Raw genomic sequence first — 15,441 nt, 5'->3', positions numbered from 1 at the left:
AGAAAAGGGTTTCCCCATCCCCCCCCACCCCCCACCCCCGCAAAGGTGGCTCTAAACTGGCGCCCCAGCCGTGGTGAGGATCGCCCAGCAGTAAACCCCACCCCGCCATTAGAGGGGAAAAGGCACTCAGGAGACTCAGGCAGCAGCTATTTCAAAAAATATGTTAATAGAAATATAAGAGTAGGAGACTTCTCTTAGCTCATAGAAGATAAGTAGACAGAAAAATATGTAAGGATAGAGAAACTGAATACATAAGTTTGATCTGGCAGCTGCACTGTAGAACTCTAAATCCTGAAAACATGGAATACACCTTTTAAGTACCAATGTGATATTTACAAAAGTTGATCGTATAACTGGCCCCAAAGAAATCCTGGATAAGCTCCAGGAAGTTGAATTAGTACAGACCACATTCTAAGATCACAATGAAATAAAAACAGAAAATAATAATAAAAATAGAAACCAGTAAAACCATACCACCTAGAAATGTTAATACTACTCTTAAACTGCATCTGGGCCAAAGTAGAAACCAAGATTTCATTGCAGCATATATTTTTTTAATTACTATGAAAACATTTAATATTAAACCTATAGTTTATAGCTAATGCTGTATTCAGAAGGAAATTCATTGCTTTAAATGTAAGCACTCAACTCAAGAGTAAAGGGAAAAAAACACTAAAATGTTGACCTTAAACAAAAATCCAGCCAGATATTTCTCCAGCAAAATAGGTTCATTTGGGAACAATAAAGAATTGCAATCTGAAGCATGCAGCCATGGAGCGCAATGTGCCAATTCGCTAAAACAAAGGAGGGGAAACTCTTTTATAGAGGGGGAGAGGCAGTTGGGAGGGCTATTATATGTTCTCCCTTTTGTGATTTGTAATCCAGGTAGGGTGTGAGAGCTTACCTCTGGCCTCCCTACTTCATTTTAAATCAGGTTTCTGTTTATGAATTTTTTTATAGAAATAAAGCTGAGGCAAGCAGAAAGGAGCAATTAATGAAGATAAAGGCAAAAATATATGAAATAGAAAACAGAAAAGCAATGCATTGATAAACCCAAGAATCAGTTCTTAAAAGACAATAAAGTAGATCCTTTATAAGAAAAAAAGGGGGGAAATACCCCAAATTAGAAATAATACACATATACAATGAAAATAAATATGAAAACTTGAATAAGTTACTTATTTTTTAAACAAAAATAACTATGGAGGAAATAGAGGAGTTGCTCAAAAGCTACATCCTTAAAAGAGCCAGTCCTAGACTTTCTTTTATGTTCAACAATGTCTTTAAATGTTTAAGGAACAGATTATTCGGATGTTCAAACTATTTGGGGACATAAGAAGAAAGAAGAAAGCTTTCATTTTTTAAAATCAGTATAAATACGAATCCCAAGTAGCACATATAAAGAATACTGCAAACAATAAAACAGAAACAAACATATAGATACAGAGAGCATTTTGATGGTTGCCAGATGGGAGAGGAGTTGGAAAGGTGTGAAGGGGAAGGGATTAAGAAGTACAAATTGGTTGTTACAAAGTAGTCATAGGAATGCAGGGTATAGCATAAGGAATATAGTCAATAATATTGTAATAACTATGGTGTCAGCTGGGTACTAGATTTACTGAGGTGATAGATGGGAGAGGGGATGGGGGTAGGGTAAAAAAGGTGAAGGGATTAAGAAATAAATATTGGTAGTTACAAAATAGTCATGATGATGTAAAGTATAGGGAATAGAATCTAATATGGTAATAACTGTACCAGGTGGGTACTAGTCAGAGCACTAGAGCACAAAAAGGATGGGAATATGACTGGTACTCTTTAGTTGGCAGTCTGCCAGCGTATTTCAGAACAGTGGCTATCAACACAGTAATCCCCTCAGGCAATTTTCCTAAGAAAATAGGCAGTTATATACAAAGATTTATGTTCAAAGATATCCATCACAGCCTCATTTTTAACACCAAAAAAAATAGATACAATCTAAATATCCAAGAATGGGGAATTACCAGAGTAAAATATACATTCATACAAAGGCATACAGCTGATAAAAATCATGCTTTAGAATACTTAATGGCATAGACAACACTTAACAGCAATAGAAAATAGGTTCCCATGTAGTATGTACTGTATGATTCACATGTTATGATATATTCATACTCACATGTAGAAAAATAACTACAAAAACAATACCCAAATATTAAAAATGATTTGGGGACAGCAATTGATAGTTGGTTTAGCAGTTTAATAAACAATTCTAATTTTGTTTTTGTTTTGTGTAATTTAATATCATCAGTTGGTGGTTGAATTAGATGTATTTTTTTTAATTAGATGACCTTTAAGGGCCTTTGCAATCCTGAGGTTCTGAGGCTAATGGAACAGTGTGTTCAATTGCTTCTCCATTAATGATCCCTTGGGAAACCAGGCTGTTCAGGCCGAGACCATAACCACATTGTGCTCTAATCACAAGGAAGTGTTTGGGAGGAAATCGAGGTCCCTCAAGAGCTATCCTTACGAACTTAAACCAACAAGTGACACCCCTCTCTCTAGATATTTAAAACCCCTGGATTCGCTAAGATATGACTATTATAATCCATAGAAAATAGGTAAATGGATCAAGTCAAAAGACATTTTAAGATGAAGAGGGGCCTGGCTCTAAGGGCCTCTTTGTCCTGATTGAGGACTTGTTTTTAGAATTTATCACCTGGCCTCCTCTGTTAATTATGACTTTTAACAGAAAGAAAATGCCTAATTTGGAAGTGTGCCCTAATACACCTCAAGTTAAAGTATGTTTTCAATTTTTGGAAAAGGACAGTATGGAATGCTTTTCCTCATTGGCCATCACCTGCTATTATATATATATATATATATATATATATATATATATATATATATATAGAGAGAGAGAGAGAGAGAGAGAGAGAGAGAGAGAGAGAGAGAGAGAGAGATATGCCCTTTTCAATAAAGTTCAGCTATATTATGACCAGGTATCAATAGCAATAAAAATAGCATTTCTCATTCACATTTCCTTTCAGTTATAATTATTTTTTATTTCATGTAAAATTATTTTTTTAATTTTCTGTAGCTTTCAGCTAAGTGTTGGAGTTATTGGCAACAGTAATTTTAAGGGACCTATGACAAAGCGAAAACACTGTCTTTTTCCTACAGGAACATTGTTTCCAGAAAATGCTCATTGCTTTCAAATTGATATATATATAACCTTATCAAGTCACTTTTTCTTCTTTGCTATTTGGAGCCTAAGAAAAATTTGTTCTCATAAGGGATAGGTTCCTCTTTAGCATAGAAAACAAGTAGACATGCTTATGTAAATCTTAGATTTATAGTTGACAACTCTGAGAAATAAATACTCAGCTCTGATCCCACTACCTGTTAGCATCTTCATCAAAAAAAATTTTTTAATGAAACTTCTAGGCATTTATTAACAAAGAGTTCATACATAGACTAAGTACAACTCTGAGTAAACTCACGGAGTGATTTGCTTTTCACTTTCCAGTCTTCTCATCTATTTGGCTTTAAATTTTTTCAGTCTAGCTTAATAGTTATTTTCCCATCATGTCACGTGGACAATCTGATTTTTCTTATCTCCTCCCTTCATTGCTTCTCCTTTCTCATCTACTAGTAATTATAACCTCTGTAGCACCCTTTCATCAGTTAGGGCTGGAAAATAAGCATCTTGCTCCAAAGATAAAACACACGCAGTCACACAGCAGATCACTAGCTGATAGAAGCCGATTAAAGTCCAGCAGCGTCAGCAACAGGGCTACTGCTTGGCTAGTGTCACATCCTACCCTACACTTCTCACAACAGTTTTCATTCTTAGAGCATAATTGGGGTACTGACTTACTCGACCATGTAAATTTAAGATATTTGTAATTCTGTCTCAAATATGAATTTTATTTATGTTCTTTCTTTTTCAGCCTCATTGACTGTTATTTCAGTAAAAGCTGTCTCAAGCATGATCACTTTTTCTGTGACGGATAAAATGCAACTAACTTATCCCATCTTCTATATCATGTTTATCATCATGATAGCATCTTGTGTTTTCCAAGTCAAGTAAGTTAGCTCCTATATCCTCACTAATCTTTCAACATTCCTGTGCTTCTCTCAGCATTAATCTTTATTGGCTTCAGATGATAATTAAAATTAGATGCAACTGATTTCGAAGGGTGAAGGGTCTACAGCTTATCCTCAGCCAACATGCCTTGCTTTATCCTTCGCATCCAATGAGAAGTTTTTACTAAGCATTGCCTTCACATCTTGTGAGTTCTAAAGTGCAGCCATAATCCAGCTAAGTACACTTTGATACTTTCCTGATGCTCTCCTGCTTGTAATTAATACCCATTGTACACAGGTTGTCATTAGCAATAAATCAAAGGGGCAGGTCCACATCCAGGATTTCATTCTAAGTATAGGAAATACATGAACCCTTCACCTTCACTTCTTAGCTCATGCTCATTAATTGCCCAGGGATGGACAAAACCAGACGTTTGGCCGGGAGGGAAATCCTTTCCCCAGAACTTTGCGTCTTTGGCCAGCATTTGCTTTGTACCCATGGGATTGCAGAATGATTGTTTTATGTTTCTCCTGGGGCCTAATAGTGGTGACATGGAGCATTTTTAATTTCTGCTCCTCTCTCCCCCTACCTCCATCTGCTGCAATCGCTTCTCCTCCATTTCACATTATGATTATGCCTTTGCCTGCTAGGTTCTCTTGCGTCAACCAGAAAGTTTTCTGTTTACCCCAAAATGCTATGCAAAAGCACCATCCCAGCTTTAGCTAGGAAATCAGAGCCCAAACTAGGGAAGAGAATAGTTCCTCCTTTAGGTGCTAGAAATAAAGTCTAAAGGTTATGGGTTGAATATAAGCCCTGTGACAAGGAGTATGGAGAATTAATTACTGAAGAATCCCAATATTTTGTCACTGTTTCATTTGTCATTTCCTTATGAAACTGAAAGTGTTTCTAACACTTGAATCTTGCTATTTTGTTTCATCTCTCTTTCTTCTTCTGAATTAATCAGTACTATTATACTATCTTTTGGAATTTGGTGATTAGCATCATTATCTTTAAACTATGCTTTATGAATTTAAAAGTCAGATACAATTGAAGGTAATCTGCATTCTTACCACCCTTGTTTCAGTCCCTGCATCTTTCACACTAGAACTATATGAACCCACTAGAACTGTAGAAGTGTGGCTTTCAGCCCTGGCTGCCCATTAAAATTTCCCGAGAAGGTTTGTTTACACATATATGTACATATATGTATGTATACATGCACATATCAACATGCCTGCATGTGTACATGCATATGTGTGCATACACACCTGCACGCATGTACATGCATGTACAGGTGCACTTGGGCTACCCACAAAAGAAATTGTTTTCAGTTGCTCAAAAATAGGGCCTGAGTAAGCATTAGTGCTTTTTAAAAGTGCCCAGGTGATGTCAGTGCAATGCACTGCTTTAGACAAAGTTCTAGTCCATGACCGGGCAACATGGCGTAGTTGTGAGAATCTAAATTATGTTGGTGGCCAAAGTGAGAAGCTGAGTTCCCACATGTGCTCTGCAGCTGGAGTCATCAGCATTGTTTTTGAAACATTAAACATTCCTTTACTTCTCCATCTTCTTTTTTGGCACGTGCCATGTCAATGCATAGCTATACTATTCCCCAGATAGGATATTTAACAGATTCTAGGGTCTATCGTAATGAATCAACCTCAGCGTGATACTGGTCCAGCAGCTTGAATCGCTTCCAACTCAAACTTCTGTGGCCTCGGAATATGATTAATTGCTTTTCATTGTTACTGTTGTTGGTTTAAACAGACCATAAAACCTGACATCTGATCTCATACATCAGATGCATATAAGCTGTGACTGCTGATTGGAAATGCCCTTTTACTGCACTTCCTTTCTCTTTGTAGTTGTAGCTAAAGAACAAGCATTTCTTGATGTTATTGTTAACATTTTGCCGAGCATCTCTTAAAGCCAGAGTTTCAGTAAGTGCCTTCTGCTCTAGGTTTCTGAATCAAGCCACGAAACTCTACAATACAACGATGGTGGTGCCAGTTAACCATATTTTCTTTACAACCAGTGCCATTATTGCAGGTGAGTTTGGTCTTTCTATACTTAGGTGTTCTACGCCCATAGCAAGCATAATGAGAAAATCAAAGAATCCTTAGGGTAGAAGGACCTGTGTAGCCCACATCCTCTCAGCTCCCACACAGTGTCTGAATTTCCTCCATAACATACTCTAGGACAGGTTATTCTCCTTTGTGTGACTGCTCCCCAGTGCTCTGTGGCCTGAGACAGCTCAGTCCCATTTTGGATTGCTCCATTTGGAGAGCTGTAATTATTAGAAAGTGTTTCCTTATACCCAAGCTGAAATTAGCCCTCCCTGTGAATTCAAGGCACACATCTTAGTTCTGCTTTCTGGAGTTTTCTTCTTGGCAGCACTTCTGATAAAGCAGCTGAAGGGTCCTCTTGTGTCTTGTCTCTGGGCCAAACATCCCCAACTCCATTAACTCTTCCCTCCTTGGCCCTCACCACCTTGATCAGAGAGTGGGATCCCAAACTGAATCCGGTGTTTCAGGGAAAGCCAGACAGATAAAAATAGAAACTACTACTTTTGCTGTTCTGGCCCGTTTTTCTACTATTGCAGATATTTTTTTTTTATGGAAAAAAATTTTAATACATCAGACAGAGTAGTCTTTTAAAAAGTATCAGTTTGAAACTTGGTTCAAACCAAAATGCAGTAGACTCAGGTATATCACTCCTAGGTTTGGTACTGGTATGCCCTAGTTCTTTGGCTCATTGGATGTCTTCACTAGCTTCTCATATTGTGAGTTCATTTCCCAGTGCAAAGTTTATGTATTTTTGAGGTAATTATCTGTTTCCTAATTGGCATGTCTTTTTTATTTCATGGCAAACGATGTAACTGCCAGTGGGCAATTTTTAAAAGTAATTAATATGTTTTCTGTTTCCCAAAAATTGAACCAAACTTTTAAAGACAAAGATTATATCCCAGGACACCTAATTTTCTTTAGCATTTTATGCTTGTTGACAAAAGAGAGTAGGAAAAGATTGCACATTTATGTGCCCTGGAATTATTTGAAAAGGAACAAGGTCAAAAAGAATTATAGCCATGACATATAGCCTAACAGTTAATATTAATGTGCTAAAGGTATATTAAAAATGTAGTTCCCCTCAAAAGAACCTTTTGTAGTAGGACCAACAGGGTTGGATCTCAATACTCAGCACATAGAATAACTGATAAGTCAGGGATGCTGGAACTTTCTAGGAATGATAACAGTTCATCTGATACTACTGAAATGTGGAATGGAGGTGAAGCTTCTTGACTAACTTTTCCTCTTCACCTCCATCAAAAAGTATAGCTTAGGGGCCAGCCGAGTGGCTCAGTTGGTTAAGAGCTCACACAAGAGTTTGAGCTTTGAGCAACAGCGGTTCGAGTTCTGGCCCGAGCTGAGCAGCTGCTGAGCTGCCAACAGGTAGCAGGATGGCTCAGCTAAAAAAAAAAAAAAGTATAGCTTAGAATTAAAATGAGAGTCCATATTTTGCCTACTAAATTAGTAAAGGTTTTGTTTTGTTCTTTTTATTGCAATAACCAGTGCTGACAAGGCTGCAGTATCACAGGCACTCTTGTGGAGTTTTGGGTAGCATGGTACCACTCCCCTAGAACTGAGGTTCATAGTTTTTATCAAGAGCCTTAAAAATGTTTCTACTCTGATCCTTCAACTCAACAACAAAAATCCAAATACCCAATTAAAAAATGGGCAAAGGACTTAAATAGACATTTCTCCAAAGAAAATGTACAGATGGCCAATAAGCACATGAAAGGATGCTCAACACCACCAGTCATCAGGGAAAAGCAAATCAAAACCACAAGGAGATACCACCTTATACCCATTAGGATGAATACTAGAAAAAAAAAACAGAAAATAGTAAGTGTTGGTGAGGATGTAAGAAAATTGTAACCCTTGTGCACTGTTGGTGGGAATATAAAATGGAGTAACTATCCAGCAATTCCACTTCTGGGTATATGTTCAAAAGAATTGAAAACAGGGAATTAAACAGATATTTGTATGTCTAGGTTCATACTAGCATTATTCACAATAGCTAAAAGGTGGAAGCAACCCTGTCCATTGACAGATGAAGGGATAAATAAAATATAGTGTATACATACATACAATGAAATAGTATTCAACCTCAAAAAAGAATGAAATTCTAACACATGCTACAATATGATAAACCTTGAGGACATTATGCTAAGTGAAATAAGCCAGTTACAAAACCAGAAATACCGTATGATTCCACTTATATGAGGTATCTGGAGTCATCAAACTTATAGAAATGGAAAGTAGAATGGTGATTGCCTGGGGCTGGGGGAGAAGGAAGCAGAGAGTTACTGTTTAATGGGTATAGAGTTTCAGTTTTGCAAGATGAAAAAGTCCTGGAGATTTGTTGCACAACAATGTGAATCTACTTAGCACAACTTTTTAACTGTAAAGTTAAAAATTGTTAGGATGGCAAATTGTATGTGTATTTTACTACAATTCTTAAAATTAAAAGGTTGTACTCTTTAAAACAAATTCCACTTCAAGTAACAACAACAATTCTAAAATACTGGGGGGGAAATATGTACAAAGAAGTTTATTGATACTTTACTAAAGCAAAAAAAATCGAAAGAACTTAAAATGCCCTTAGAAAAATGATTATGGTACATCAGCTTATTAAATAACATGAAATCATTGAAATGATTATAAGGAAGTGTGTAATAACATGGAAAAATGCTTCAGAAAGGTTCATTCATTTGACAGATATTCATTAGAACTGGGTGTGGCTTCTTCCTATAAGAATTTTATTCTCTAGGTGAGGCGATAGGCTTCAGAATTAGAAGGTTCCTTGAGCGTAGGACTATGTCTTGTTCATCGTGTTATCTGCAGTACTGAGAACAGTGGCCGGCACATAGGACTCTCAATTAATATTTGTTGACCAGCTATCAAGGCTAACACAACACCAGGTAATATGTAATTTAAAGATACCTATTTAATAAAAACTCTATAAAGGCTTTGGGACCTTAGACCAAGAAGAAATCATTGAGACCAACAAGGAAAGAAGAAAAGCTCATCAGAGTAAGTGACAGACACATTCATGTTTTCCTTCACCCGAAAGGGAAGACAAGAAGGAGACGGGAGAAGGGCTTGGCAGAGTAATGGAGCTGGGGTAGCAAGTCAGTTGCTCCAATATTCCCCAGTGCCTGAGTGAGCATGTGGCCAGACCAGCAGACCACAGGGCATTGCCAGAAGTGACAGCATGGCAGCATCTGGCCTCAAGTGTGAGTGCTATGTCAAAGGCGCCAGAAGCCACCCCGACTCTCAGGTCAGGCTTGCTGACCCCTGGCCTTAGACTGTAGGTGGGAAATGTTACTAGAGTTTTGTTTTCTTGCATGTTATAGTCGGACATATTCTGGACTGGATAAGAAATTTCTGTTTGCAAAAGTTATGCCAGTTGTGTTGATTTTATAATAATGGCACATTATATAAAATCTACAAATCTGTGTTCTTTTTGGAATCATTGAAAATGTAAGTATGCCATGCACATGTTTTTAAACTAAACTACTGAATGTGAATTTTAAGGGTAACTATACTTAGAAAAAATAATATACAATAGTCCCCCCTTATTCGTGGGATATACATTCCCAGTGGATGCTTGAAACCGCGGATAGTACCAAACCCTGTATGTACTATGTTTCTTCCTATACATACATACTTTTTCACTTAGAAGGAAGCACCTTATGGTTTCCCTTAGGGGGTAATTATTAAATAAAATAAGCGTTACTTGAACACAGGCATTGTGCTACCATAACAGTCATCTGATAACCGAGGTGGCTACTAAGTGACTAATGGGCAGAGAACATACAGGGTGGATATGCTGGACAGAGGAATGATTCCTACCCTGGGGGCATGAGAGTTCATCACACTACTCAAAAGAGCGCACAATTTAAAAATTATGAATTATTTATTTCTGGAATTTTCCATTTAAAACTTTTGGACCGCAGTTGACCACAGGTAACTGAAACCACAGAAAATGAAATTAAGGATAAAGGAGGCCTACGGTATTAACATAATTTGAAAAACAATGTGTGTAGCTATTGTAAATATTCTTACCCTAAAATTAATTTTTTTCTTCTATTCCTGTTATAGGTGTCATATTTTATAAGGAATTCCTTGGTGCAGCTTTTCTCACTATATTTATATATCTTTTTGGGTGAGTAAATGTCTCAGAGGTGAGGTATATGAAATGTTACTTTTCTGTAGGATTTTTGGCATTGTATCTGAAGCATAGAAAATTGGAAAATAATATAAGAAATAATAGTTTCTTCAGCTCCTAAAAGAAATATATATTTCAATTTACCACCCTACACAGGGCTCAGTGTCTTTGACTTTATGATTTAGGGGTCTCTCTGGCCGTTTTGAAACACTGGGGATTTTCAGTTCCGGCCAAAGTCAGGATAAATCTACTGGCTCCTGTAGGTACTCCATGACCTTTTCATACTATATCAGACCTACCTTGCCCTTGGGAACCTCTACGTTAGATCTCAGTCAGGGAACCACGGATACCTCTAGGATCACCTAGAATAAAAGGCCAAGACAGGCAAATCCCTAGCTTTTAACCTAAAAATATCAGATTGGTAACATCCCTTTTTTGTGTCTGGGTGCCCAGGCTTACCCTGTCCTGGAGCATGATTGCTGGCATTCTTGCAGAGAGAGAACTTTGACAGAGTACCGCCAGTGTATGGGATTGTCCATTGGTTCCAGTGACACTCCATTAATGCCTAGCTGCTCCTTGATCTTGTATTCTGCATGACCATTGTTATGCAAGCTTGAGCCCAGACTACTTTCAGTGTAGAAAACCATCTATCTTGAAAATTCAATTTCATAAGATATTTGGGCAAGGCTAAACTTCTGGGATCTGGATACTATAACTATTCTTATGGCCAAGGACAACCAAATTTCTTAGAAAATTAAAGAATAAATTATTTTTTTGCTCATGTTGCATGCCAGTAATGGGTCTTGGCATGCATAGATAGAAAATGAGACCTAATGTCTACCCAAAGGGTTTAGAGCCTGAATTAGCCTCCAGATGGTAAAAATCTGGGGCAGAGATTTTTTGGAAGCTGCCCAGGTCTTGGTTCTGGGGACAAATATTATTGGCTGCAGCAATTAAGACAAGTTTTAGGCAGCTTACCATGAGAAACAGGAAGAACAAAACCAATGGAATTTATGTCATCATGTAGAATATGGAGCTCAGTTATTTAATACTATGAGTTGTTTCAGTGTTCTTATGTTCTTTATTAATATTATTCTTACAGGTGTTTTCTGTCATTCCTTGGTGTGTTTTTGATCACAAGAAATCGAGAAAAGGAACATCTGCCACAGTCTTACATTGATTTTGGAAATATTCCTGGTAAAGCTGTATATTCTTTCATTTATAATAGAGAATTTTTATCCTCATAAATTAATAATTACTGGTATTGAGTATTAGAATAATATGAAGCGTAATTCTTATCCTCCAAAAATGTACATTTAATGATGATACCACAGGTGATATTTTAACTGTAAATGTTAATAATCATTTATTTGAAGGTTGAGTTTGCACAGAACACTGGGGATATGAAAGAACTGCCCTGTTTTCTTGATTTGGATGATGTTGCAAATTTCCTCTTGGAGTTTCCTTAAATTGGAAAAGAGTAGAAAGGAGTAGGGAATGGCTACCAGCAGCTGACCCCTGCCGCTTGGAGAGCCTTTGAGGAACTATCTAAAGACGGAGGTTAGGCTGCTAAGGGTCATCATTCCTGGGGCAGACTGAGGGGGCTTGTGCACTGTGGGACCGAGAGTGACATTCTTCTCAGACACCCAAACATGAGTAGCTTCTCCTCCTCCCACTAACCTCATTCATCCTGACCGGTTTAACATGCATGTCTTTCCAGTTCTCCACTCTCACTGAGAATAACTTGCTTTAGTTATGCCAACAACAGAAGCAATGTCTAGAACAAAGGAAACAGTCTGCTGTGTCCTCACCTCCTGGCCTGCCCACAACCCCCAACAATCTCGAGCTTTGCTAAGGGCTTGAGGTGACCTATAAGTTTCTACACAGAAGTAGTGATGTTTTCACAAGTTCCTCCACCATTTTGTTGGAGCCTTTGAAGCAAAAGCCATTAAAGCCTCATCCCTACAACTGAGAAAATATAGCCCTATGAATTCTGCGTTCTCTTTCACATTTGAGCCATCTTATCAACTAAGAGCATTCAATGCAAGAACTGACATCTGTGGCAAGAGTTTGTGTTATAGATGACTTGTATGGATAGAGGTTCTTTGGTAGGAAATAAAGTTTACTTATTTTTAACACTTTTTCATTTCACAAAGCCCCATATGTAGGATGAGTAACAGCTTTAGAAGCCACTGTGAGAGACTATTATTCTATGTTGTTACAGGCGTTAGTCTAAACATGGAAAAGGAGACAGAACACTGGGGAACAAGCCTGGGAGATGAGTGAACGCTTCATGCTAATCTCCCAACTGATCCAACCTGATTTCTCTGCCCAGCTGTTCAACGGTGTGGGGTGGGGAGAGCGCTGTCTCACACGGACAGTGCATGATCACATATCAGGGGACATGGAGTTCCAAGGGCCTTTTCTTCCTTGCCATTATCTGTTCTGTTTAGAGGGTGACCACATAGCATAAAAAAAAAAAGGGAATAAAATGTGGCCTAGATAGAGAAGTTATTACAACTTATTCTTCTGTAAGAGCTCAAAAGAGTTTTTGTGATTATTATCTCCACAGGGAAACAAATGTTGGATAAAATACAACCAGATTCAAACGGCTTATCCTATGGAACTTTGCCTGATGGAAGTGACTCAACAAAGAGCCAAAGTGGAGAGAAGAAAGAAGTCTAAAATGCCGAGAGGGATGGCTGTTGGCCTGTTATTCGATACCACCTTTTTAAAAAATTGCACATGTTCAATTTGTGTCAGCAGCTATTTATCGCTGACATGTGCTAGCATTAGTTCCAGTTCTTTACCCCACCTCCATTTCTATGGACACTCAGGGCCTTCCTAAGCCTTGAAAGTCTAATGTTTTCATGGAATGTAATTTGAAGTGTTCCCCACACCATGGACCTCTCCCTAGTGATCATGTAACCGGCTAGATCTTAATTAGAGCCTGGCTATCCAAGCAGGAATGTCACACAAAAATGTGCACCCACGATTTGGCTGAGAACACATAGGCTGCTTTTCCCACATGGCTTGTAGTGTCAGTTGCTTTGCTTTAAAGAGACACTTTACCCCACAGCCTTACTCCTGAACCAAAGGTTTAAGAGCATTCCTTTTTTTTTTTAAGACGTCTTTTTTGAACCTCCCAATAAAGGTCTCACCTTTCTATTCCTAAATAAGAATGGTGAGTCATCTTTTCTAAACACTAGCCCTATTATAACCATCCTTTAAAATTAAGGGTGTCTTTAAAATTCGAATTCACAGGTGGCACTCTGTGATGAGACATACCAAAACTAAAAGACCTTGACTAGTGGACTATTTAAGCAAGAAAAAATTTAAGAATTAGGATGAATTTTTAAAATAAAAATACACAATGGTGATGTTTTCTTTAGCTGAAATTGAAATGGAAGGCAAAAACTTCATATTCTATGCCTTTATTTGTTTACCTCTTATAATTTATCAAATTGCTTTATATGTTTTAACTCTTAACATACGTCTCAAAAATCATATTTAAATTCTTAGTGATAGTTTCATTAACACACCGTTTATTCCCTAAGTCATTATGTCTAGCTTTATAACTTCATCTAGGTAAATGGACAATTATGATTAGAGAACTAGATGCCAGCTATTTCAATCTTAGATATAACACTCAGCCAGGGGGTCCAACCTGAATTTAGGGAGGAAGCCCAGTGTTCCTGTATCCTGGATGATTTTTCTGCTGCAATTAGTCACATATCTACTAAAATAACATTTGCAGGTAGAGTCTGTAATCATGTCTGTTACTTATTATCTACCTAATATTTAAATGAGAAGAGTTAGCCATCATTGTAACCAACATCAAATAATAAGCCCTATCCGTAAGGACATTTCAAAACCTTCAGATCACTTCTGACATGTCAGTACAATATTGTTCTAGCCAATAGTCTTGCATTTGTGTAGGTTCTTTAATTCAGACCTATTGAGATTGTAATCTTAACCGTTTCTGGTCTTTTAACCTGCACTCCTGACCAGACCAACCAAACCTGGCTACAAAGGCAACCTTCGAATCTATCTCCAATGTATAATTTAGAGCCCATGTCTGGCTTTTGAACTCCGGGTAACAATTCCTGCCATTGTGGAAAGTGTTCCATTAATTCAAATAAAACAGTCATATAATTTATGGCATGTTTTACTGAATTGGTCCAATATGTTGGTACTGGAAGTCTCAGCCAAGAAATGTTTGTCTGGTGTCTTAAACTACAGAATTCTGGTGACTCTTAAAATTGGTTTCAAAGATTGGGAAAATAATTCGATTGAAGAGTTTTACTTGAAGTAGGACTACATTTATAGCTACAGCACATGGTTTTGAGAATGTAGAATTTTGCACAGACACAAACATAACACCAGTACTTTAGTGATCACCAACATTTGTATCTTCTTAAAAGTTTGAAGAAATGGCATTGACTTCTGTACAGTTAAGCAGTCGAGCAAAACTTTAGAAATCCAGGTAACATATAAACTATATTCATACCTAATTTTACTTTCCATATTGCTGCTCCAAAATCAGGTGAACAGGAATTTTAGTTGTGCTGGCTTGTAAAGATTTTTTTAAATTACACAGTGCATGACAACAATCAAAGCCAACCCAGTCCTTCTCTTGGCATCGTGAGTTGAGGACCTTTAGCCAACACTTGACTCATCTGACTATTTGTCTAGACCAGGAGTCTGCAAACTTTTCCTTTAAAGACCCAGAGAGAAAATGTTTTGGGGTTTGTTGGCCATACAGTGCCTGTCTCAACGACTCTCCTCTGCCGTTGTAGCATGAAAGCAGCCACAGACAATATGTAAACGAATGAGTATGGCTGTGTGCCAGTAAAACTTTATTTACGCAAACAGGCCGGCCCTGGGGCTGGAGTTTGCCAACCAAGGATCTAGACTCCTCTGCCCTTGCTGTGCAGCATTATTCTCGTTCCTCGGGCACTCAAGAGTTTCAAAAGGGACGGTTCATGTCTCCTGACACACTAAATACTACAGGAGTGTAGACCCATGTCTTGATATTTACGTTAGGATCTTTTTGCTTATGTAAGACACAAAAGGCAGCAATGAGTTCATCATTGGTGCCGAAGTTTCTGCATTTTGAGGGTAGTGGTTCTTTTGTGAGCACT

General features: G+C 37.8%; 1 protein-coding gene across 3 annotated transcripts in view; it reads left to right on the top strand.

Annotated features, from left to right (window-relative positions):
• Window positions 1-14,461, top strand: part of NIPAL2 (NIPA like domain containing 2) — a 77,743-nt gene extending 63,282 nt beyond the window's left edge. For 2 of the 3 annotated variants that reach the window (XM_019642562.1, XM_019642561.1), the window contains 5 exons: window positions 3,930-4,065; window positions 6,027-6,115; window positions 10,231-10,294; window positions 11,400-11,494; window positions 12,870-14,461. In XM_019642562.1, the coding sequence (XP_019498107.1) occupies window positions 3,930-4,065; window positions 6,027-6,115; window positions 10,231-10,294; window positions 11,400-11,494; window positions 12,870-12,982 (497 nt within the window). In that variant the 3' untranslated portion in view covers window positions 12,983-14,461. The remainder of the gene's footprint in view (window positions 1-3,929; window positions 4,066-6,026; window positions 6,116-10,230; window positions 10,295-11,399; window positions 11,495-12,869) is intronic. The other variant, XM_019642563.1, reaches the window with a different exon arrangement.
• The last annotated feature ends 980 nt before the right edge of the window (window positions 14,462-15,441 follow it).

The sequence above is a fragment of the Hipposideros armiger genome, unplaced genomic scaffold, assembly GCF_001890085.2.
Source record: "Hipposideros armiger isolate ML-2016 unplaced genomic scaffold, ASM189008v1 scaffold_70, whole genome shotgun sequence".
NCBI lineage: Eukaryota > Metazoa > Chordata > Mammalia > Chiroptera > Hipposideridae > Hipposideros > Hipposideros armiger.
This window is presented reverse-complemented; position numbering and strand designations above follow the sequence as displayed.